The following is a 9,315-nucleotide window of genomic DNA, read 5'->3' on the forward strand; positions in this document are numbered from 1 at the left end:
TCTCTGCTGTAATTAGCTGTCTCTCTATCTGTCAGTTACAGGCCACCTTCTCCGAAGGGGACAAGAGTGGTGTGTTGGGTGAGCTGAGTTACCTAGGTCAATGGTTTCCAAAGTGGGGTCCAGGGACCCCCTGGGGTCCCGAAGGGGCTCACAGGTGGCCCTCAGGGAATGAATACTAGTTTAATTTCACTGTGATTTAATTCACTTCAATTTCTTAGAATGCAGAAAATGTATGAGGGATATTAACATTTTCTCTCCTCTGGTTTAATCTGACCACACTGATGTTCATGTATGACATCTAAATAATTTAACCCTTTGAGACCTGCACCAGTTCACTTGATTCATAAACACTGTAAAGGCAATTAGCAATAAAATAATAAAATAAAGGGGGTGGGGGCAGTTATCAGAAAAACAGCAATAATATAGGCATTTTCAAGAAAACTATTTATAATATTAAAATGACATATTCAACATGACATAGTCAACTTAGGGGTCCAGGATATAAAAACTCTGAAAACTCCTGATCTCTCCATCAGCGTTATTGCAGTTCCTACTAATCTCCAGTAGAGGTCATCAAAGGATTGACAAAGGCGGATTTCAGTGTTTGGATGCTTTTGTCTCTGAACACCACCCACAAAGTTATGCGACAAAACAGGAAATAATGCGGAAACACAGGAAAATGGCACGTTTAGAACTCGAAGATTAGTTGATTTCACACCCGTTTGCCTGCCACCAATCAAGTTGCATTGAATTATCCACCGTTAGTAGCACAGGAAGTAGCGCCATTTATGCTTTTCAAAATAATAGCGAAATTAACGTGGCTTTCAGTATGTATGACAACCAGCAGCAATTGCAACATCATTAATAGCACCAATCTCATCCAGCACAAGTGTATCCACAGCCTAAAATCTTTCTAGCCCAATGACTTTAGGGGCCAGGTAGTGAAGCCACATACAAATAGTCTGCACCAGGGATGACAATAAACTAAACATACACGATATGGAAAAAATTGGACCACCTCCACATTACACCTACAGATTACTTCCTGATAGGGTTTAGGTACTTTGTTATACTTGTAATTATCTTTATTGAAAGGTTTATTGTTAATGATTCATTCATTGTTTTTAAGCAGTGATCAGATTTTTTTTTTTTTGCATTAGAATGTAATGTTTTGTGTTATGATATAATCTTTCCTTGCGCAGACCACTGGAATAGATGAATAAATAATGTAATGTAGTTCTTTATGGCTATATGTACTGCTGTTGTGTGGCCAGGACACCTGTGAAAGATTTCTAAGTATGTTCTGGTTAAATAGCAGTAGCACTGATGATGATGATGGCGGCAACATCAACAACAAAACAACAGCAATAATAGTAGTAGTAGTCAGGGCCGTCTCAAGGAATTTGGGGGACCCAAGCAAAAACGACTTGGAGCCCCCGCCCTTACCCCCCCCCCGACCCCTACACCCCACCAGCTTAAGTTTACCCACACTTTATTACAATTAATTATTTCTTACAGTGCAAATACCGCTTATATATGTTGCATATTTGCAAAAAAAAAAAACAAAAACAAAAACAAAACACCACCATCCCAAAAACAACGAACACATAAAGAAAGTGTCATTTGCATAGTAACTATAAAATCACCCTCAAATTAACATTTCTCCAGTTTGTCTTTGCATTTAGTTCATAACGAGTCACGATCTGGGGGCCCCCGGCCAGCTCGGGGCCCAAGGCAATTGCTTGGTTTGCTTGCCTTGTTGCTACAAGCCTGGTAGCAGTAGTAGTAGTAGTAGTAGTAGTAGTACTAGCAGTAGTAGTAGTGCAAATAGTCATATTCACTTGCTGTTGACCAGTGAGGATCAATTTATTTTGAAGGCTACAACCGGAAGTCTTACTTACTTCCACCCCGTGTGATTTGACAGCACTGTGAATCGCCCCAGAGCTGCTCTCAAGCTCCCCATCGAGGGCAGGATGAAACGCGACTGTAAAATTTGATGCGCCAGCGAGAGGAGCCAGAGCCGCCGTCGAGCCGGAGAGAAGATGGAGGACGACCTGGTGTCAGAGGATGATATCTGTGAGTGTGAGCTGGAAACAGCATCGCCGTGTTGCTCTGGAGCCGCTCCGCCGTTTTACCCCAGCTGTCATCTTGACTCTTGATCAGCAGGATGTCCGCGTTGCTGTGTGCCCACAGGACAGGGAGTGTGCACTCTGGGCACCAACCATAAAATCCAATTCTACTGAATAGGGTCTTATGGTTATCTTTAGATTGTGCGCCAAACTCCATTTACAAAAACCGTATTTTAAACTTTTCTTACCCAGGCTGTTGGCAGATGCACACACCATGCAGGGCATGACATTAGACAGTCTTACTGATCAGTTCGGCTTGCATCAGATAAACAGTGAACCACTTGTATGTCAGATTTACCAGCTCCTGCTTCAGAGAGCCGTCAAGAAAAAGCACCATACCAGTGGTGTTGAATGTTTGGTCCGTTTACCAGTTTACCCACATTTTACATGACAGGTTTAAAGCACTTTGCAAATCATGCGAGGGTGCTGAAGATTTCATGGCGTGCTGTCAAAATCCAGCGATTTTCAAATTATTAATAACTGGTTGAAACAACCACATGAAACTTCCATTTTTCATGTAATTCACGTCATGAAACACAACAGTGCTGCTGCTTTCAGGAAGACCAATGTGGACGTCTTTATTTGGGTGATGGAATACTGGTGTGAAGGCTGAAGTCTCTGAAAGTTCATTTTCATATCATAGTGGAATGAAAGGAAACCAATGGCTGGAGAAAAGGCAGAAAAATGATATTGGAGTTATAAATTGTAAAGTGTGTATATTTGTAGGTATTATACTAAACATGCAAAATCACTGGTATAATTCTTTAAGTGCAGTGCCAGGATTTAGATAGATAGATAGATAGATAGATAGATAGATACTTTATTGATCCTGCAGGAAATTCGCAGAATTTATACAGCCTACCTTTGATCACAGTTAATGCAACAAGACGCAACAGAACATAGTGAAGTGAATGCAGGTAAGAAAAATTGTATTGCAGAAATGTTTCCAATTAATACAGCAGGCACGTTGTGAGTGGGAGTTTTTATAGCTGAAAGAAGAGAGAAGGACAGAGTTGAAAAGATGTGAGGTTGACTCTGAGGTACAAGGTGAGTAAGACAGCTGGAAGGACCCCGAACAACTCCGCTGCAGTCCGCAAACTGAGACACCCATTACAATTTCTGAGGAGTAGTTAACACTTAGTGTGATAGCTCATAACCTTTAAAATATATCAAAAAGCTGATTAAAAGTCATGAAGTACAACTTCCCCTGACCCATTGGAAGTTTGAATGAACAGTCTGAGAGTAGTTAAAGTTTAAACAGGGCATGCTTTGAACACTCTGTTCATTGATTCCCATTGTAAAAGAAAAATTTGAAGAAACATAAAATATATATATGATATAAAAAGTACAAAAAATTTATCAAGGAAGCTGAACATTGTACAAGTTGAATGAAGTTTCTAGAAAAAAATTTGAAAAATTGCAGAATTTCCACTGGCCAAAACAAATGTAAATACACTGTAATAATTCTATAAATAAAAGTAAAAAAGTTGTACAGGAGCAATGAACTCCCAAACAAGCTGAGTTTTCGAGAGTTTGATTGAAGGTTTTAGTGGGAAGAACACATGTGTCCCAGCTTCCAGCAAGCCCTTTAATCAGGCGGCCTCCTGCAGAGCATAATCACAGCCGTGCTGTCAGTCAGGATAATCAGTATAACTTTTACAAACGCAGCCATTTGTCAGTTAACCATATTAGGCAATGACAGATGATTTATTTAATCAATTTTCAGCTCCTCCAGCACAAATACGACACAAAGACTTTGTTGCCCAGAATGTTGCCTGTAAAGCAGTGCTTCCTAACCCTCTCGTCCACCCCAGGCTGGGGCACACACCCTCAGCCTGGGAGGCAGCCCTGTGGTTAGAGCAAAGAACAGAGGAAGCACCCACACTCTCCTCCCCTTGTACTCTGACAGCCATCCATAATTTAACTGCTATGTTATTTTTAGAGACATGACCATCTTTGCGCTGTCACGGTGCAAAGTTTATGACAACGCAGATTCAGGCAGTTAATGTAATTAGTGGTTATTACAGAACAGAGTGTGAAAGAGGAGTGATACATATAGAACATCTGAATATGAGCAGTCAGGAATGCATCAAATCACCTGGTCAGAGTTAACTGTTGTGTAATTTACCTTTTAGGGGTAATCTAATCACTATCCACAAACCTATCTTGTGTGCCTGAGTTGATTTCCTACATGTCCCAGAATGCCCTTCAGCTTCTTCAGTTTAGCCAATTGGGAACTTAATTCAGTCCAAGCAAATTCTTCATGCACTGATTTTTGCAAATTTATTCATCAATACCTGCAGAACATCCAACTCTGTTTTTATGTAAAATAGAAGAGAGTGATTGATTAACTGTTATTGCTTAAGTAAAGGCAAGAGTTAAAACTGCATGGAGCACTGGGGAAATATGAGCAGCGGTCAGCCAGCTGAAGAGAAAAATCCCAACATTTTGAGGCAGGTGGGAAAAGGTGAGTCAAGATCCAGTGTTGGCTGAGATCAAGACAATCTGAGTTAAAAGAGGCACAACACTGTCAGAAAAGAGCTCTGGAGATCAGGGCTGGCCTCAAGTACAGCAGGCATGGTCTGCACTCATGCTTTACACCTAGTTCACAACATGCACACACTCCTTTCTAACAGAATACTAAGAAATCAATTTCTTAATGGTTGGCTGAGGGAGCAGTAAGTTCAAACCTGGCTCTGCACCAAATATCCAAACCAGATGCCTGAAAATATGAGTCTTGGTCCTCTGCCAGAGAGAACTTCAACCAATAATTCAATCAATCATACTTTTTGTCCCACAAGGGGAAATTCCAAAAGAAAGTACTTTGCAAGAGTGAGAACGCTCTTCAAACCAACCAGAGGAAACAACCTTGGAATGCATGGGGTTTTGAATACCACAAGTGTGGCCTGATGCTCATATTCAGCTATTTCCTCAGGTTTTTATCTGGTTTGAACACCGTACTTTGCTGTAATTTGTTACTGCAAAGTATGCAGACCAGTCCATCATGCATAACGTCAGGACTGGATTTGTTTGTTTGTGTTTTGAATAAAAAATAGAATATCAATCTACTGGAGTGGGAAGGTCTTGTCATTCAGTGGTACCAGGAATGGATTTTGACACGTGTGACGTTTTGTGCTTGCGCTTTGTGTCATCCCTCAGTGCTCTGGTCAGAAAAGGAGTTCCACGATGCGGCGAAGAGGAATGACACGGGGAAAATGCAAGAGCTGATAAAGAAGGGTGTGGATGTGAAGGCCAAAAATAAAGTAAGCAATTGGAGGGAGAATGTGCACACCTCACTTAATTTTGTATAATTTCCCATACAGTTGATTTCAGAGGCATGTCAGTCATTGCTTTGCTATGAATAGTCTGAGTGAGTGGGCTTGGTGTTTGGCTCATGGTTGCCCAGCCCTGCTCTAGTCTCTTTTTCTACTGACATGTTATTACAAAGCTCCAAATCCACTGAGCTTTATTCTGTCTTTGTACTGACTTACTACACTTACCCTGTTGGGAAAACAGCTATTGTAGATTAACCCAGCTCGCTTTGTATTGATCGGCATACAAGTATGACATACAAACAACAACAATAAAACACCAATAGATTTATTACTGTACCACCTGTAACAATCTGTAACTGTATACATCTAATAAACATAGCAGCCTAAAACGTACCTCTGCATTGGAGCAAATATATCACTTGACTTTATACTTACCTGCAATACTAATTTGAACAAAACAAGTTAAAATTTGTATTAAAAAGATCTTTCAAAAAAGTGATGAATAGAACTCCACCTGTAGACACCCTGGTTTCTTTATCATCATTGCTTCAAGCCAGTGCAGCAGGTTCCACCCAAAAACTATGTGCTTACTATCTAGAGAAGACTTGTTTGCTCAAGAGAAACTCCTCACTGGAAGACTTGGAGTTGTAAACTGGTATGTAGAGCGGTGTGGTTGTGCAGTGGAACAACACTGGTCATACTGTCCAACATCTGAGCTCAAATGTGCCAGTGCCATGTTTATGACACTAAACCTGGCTGGTTTGCATAGTAATAGTTGTATATACACTTGTATATATTACCCCACACACATTCCCTAATTGCTGCTGCTTTTCACTGTTTATATGGTTCTGTGTGTGTTGTTTGGTTTAATGTGACCCACAGAAGCAAAGCTCCAACGTTGAAACACAAACTTACTTGGCAAAAAGGATTCTGGTTAATTGAAAACTGTCCCTGTAATCTTTAAAAACTTGTAGAGAACTGGGATTTCCTCGGGTGGCTGTAAACAACTTCATCCACTTTTTTAACAGCCCTGCCAACGTTGATACTCCTCATGAAACACAACTGCATTAGTTGGGAAACAAGGAGGATGTGAAAATCTGATTGGCTGTTGATGGAGGAGGATTGTTCCAAGTTGAGCCATGGTCAGCTATTCTGCGACAATCTGATGGCCGTGCACACATTGCACATCGGCCAAGTTTCCCTGCTGCTCTGTTTTCATTGGAAATGAGTGGATATTGGTGATTGATTGTGTTGCTTTCAGTGTGAGCAGTCCAGCACTTGTTAGCTGTTTCTCTGCACCAGATTAGCCCATCCCAGGGGAGAAAATATTGTGCAACATTTTATCTATAACCCCCCAGCCCCTCCACTCACTTCTCCCTCTGGTTCCAGATGGACCGCAAGGCGCTGCACTGGGCAGCCGGAACAGGGAACGAACAGGCTGTTCGTCTCCTGCTGGACCATGACCACGACCTGGACGAGCAGGACAGTGTATGTACACACTCTGCACCTGAAAATGGAGGGATTTTGATTATATGTTGTGAAATATTTAGTATCGCCATGTGATTTGCAAAATGGTTCGTTGTGATGTTAAATGGGGAAATTGTAGTAAATGGGCCAAACATTCAAATCACTAGTACAGTCCTTTAAGTAAGAATCTGTAACATTTTCATGGAAATAGGACACCACCTACTGATACTTGCTTCCTGAAAAAGCCACTTTATTATATACTTGGAATTTTTCTGCTGGTTGGTGGCCCTCTTCTGTTTTTTAATATCTTCTTTTTACAAACTCCAAGAGTTGCATGAAAAACAAACTCAGAGTATAAGAATTTCCTTAATTTTTGAACTCCTGAGTTTAGTGGCATTTCCTCCCCAAATATCTGTGGTTTGTGATGGGCATTTACCTCCTTAATGAGTGTGAGAGCAGCTCCACTCAGCGCAGAGCAGGAAAAGTCAAAAGTGCTTCCTGTCAGCTACCGAGACCACCAGCCCACCTTAGCTGCTCTGTTTTGAGGCAGACTGACTGTCTGTCTTGATACTCACTGCACTTACCAGCCACATACTGTTTCAACTCTTTACACTTTCTTTCCCACTGAAAGCGTTAAAGTTCATTGCAGTAATAATAATAATAATAAAAACTTTATTGTATAGCACCTTTCATACACGAATTGCAGCTCAAAGTGCTTCACAATAAAAAAGAACATTTGAAAACATTAAATAAAACATTAAAAAGAATAAAACACAAATTAAAAGGAAAAGGCTAAAAGCGAGAACTTTGAAATAAAACAAAAGATGCAAATAAAACGATAAAAGACAAATAAAACAGGAGCTAGTTAAAGGCCAGAGTGAAAAGGTAGGTCTTTAATCTCTTTTAAAGATAGCTAGTGAGCTGGCTTCCCTGATGTCTAAAGGTAGTGTGTTCCAAAGCGGGGGCATACGTAACAAAGGCGGCATCCCCAATTTTCTTTCGACTTTTGTGGGGAACCAATAAGCCAGCAGCAGACGATCGCAGTGCTCTTTGGGGTGCATAGCCAATAAGGGAGTCGGCAATGTAGCTTGGTCCTAGCCCATGAAGTGCTTTGTATACAAGTAGGAGAACCTTAAAGTCAACTCTAAATGTTACAGGGAGCCAGTGTAGGGCAGCTAAGACCGGACTAATGTGCCTCTTCCTGGTTCTGGTTAATAAGCGAGCAGCAGAGTTTTGGATGAGCTGAAGTCTGTCAGTGGTTTTCTTTGGAAGGCCAGAAAAAGTATGTTACAGTAGTCAAGTCTGCTTGAGATAAAAGCATGTATCAGTTTTTCAGCATCTTTTTGATTTATAAATGGTCGCACTTTAGCGATGTTTCTAAGGTGGAAGAATGATGTCTTCGTCACCTTGTTAATGTGGGACTTAAAACTAAGATCTGGATCCAATACAATGCCAAGACTTGTAACCTCAGCTTTAATCCTGGGAGCCAGATTCCCCAAGTAATGGACAGCATCTCTCTTTTTGTTTTGGGGCCAACTAACAGGATCTCTGTTTTGTCTTCATTTAGCTTTAAAAAGTTATCACTCATCCAGTAAGGGTGCATCATCATCCATGTTGAGCAACACTTCATCCAGGACTAAAACAAAACAAAAACTAAGCAAAAATGAACCTTTGTCTGTTGACAAAAATGATTATGATGGCATTTTCATCAAAAAAAAAATAAAGAGACAAAAATGTCAAAAATGGTGACTTGAAATCACAACTCCTGACCTCAGTTTGGAAGAGAAGTGATATACAGTATGAGCAAACTTTACTGCTCGTCATTTTTTGCACAGTATCACAAAAGCTAGATACAGTTGTGTTCAAAATAATAGCAGTGTGTTTAAAAAAGTGAGTAAAGTCCATAATCCTTATAATAGCTTTTATTTCCATACACACAAATGCATTGGGAACACGGCACATTCTATTCCAAATCAAAACATGAAGAAAAATTTATCAAATATGTTATTACTCTACAGAAAGTGAAGAAAAAGGAATATTAGGCTGTTCAAAAAAATAGCAGTGTCTGCATTTTTCTTTACAAACTCAAACATTTACTGTATAAACTGAAAAATGCTTGAAGATTTAGCTTTCCTGTGAATCACTGAACTAATATTTAGTCGTATAACCAGTTTCTGAGAATGCTTCACATCTGTGTTGCATGGAGTCAGCCAGCTTGGCACCTGTGAACAGCTATTCCAGCCCAGGACGATTGGACTACATTCCACAATTCCTCTGCATTTCTTGGTTTTGCCTCAGAAACAGCATTTTTGATGTCACCGCACAAGTTTTCTATTGGATTAAGGTGGGATTGGGCTGGTCACTCCACAACGTTAATCTTGTTGGTCTGGAACCAAGATGCTGCTTGCTTATTGGTGTGTTTGGGGGTTGTCTTGTTGAAACAC

The 9,315-nt window shown here is 40.4% G+C and overlaps 1 protein-coding gene across 1 annotated transcript in view; it reads left to right on the forward strand.

The window, feature by feature from the left end:
• The first annotated feature begins 1,933 nt into the window (after nt 1–1,933).
• Nucleotides 1,934–9,315, forward strand: part of ankdd1a (ankyrin repeat and death domain containing 1A) — a 21,645-nt gene continuing 14,263 nt past the window's right edge. Inside the window, exons 1-3 of the mRNA XM_030081657.1 lie at nt 1,934–2,076; nt 5,289–5,392; nt 6,794–6,892. Of these exons, the coding sequence (XP_029937517.1) occupies nt 2,043–2,076; nt 5,289–5,392; nt 6,794–6,892 (237 nt within the window). The 5' untranslated portion in view covers nt 1,934–2,042. The remainder of the gene's footprint in view (nt 2,077–5,288; nt 5,393–6,793; nt 6,893–9,315) is intronic.

This window comes from Myripristis murdjan, chromosome 3 (genome assembly GCF_902150065.1).
Source record: "Myripristis murdjan chromosome 3, fMyrMur1.1, whole genome shotgun sequence".
Classification (NCBI taxonomy): domain Eukaryota; kingdom Metazoa; phylum Chordata; class Actinopteri; order Holocentriformes; family Holocentridae; genus Myripristis; species Myripristis murdjan.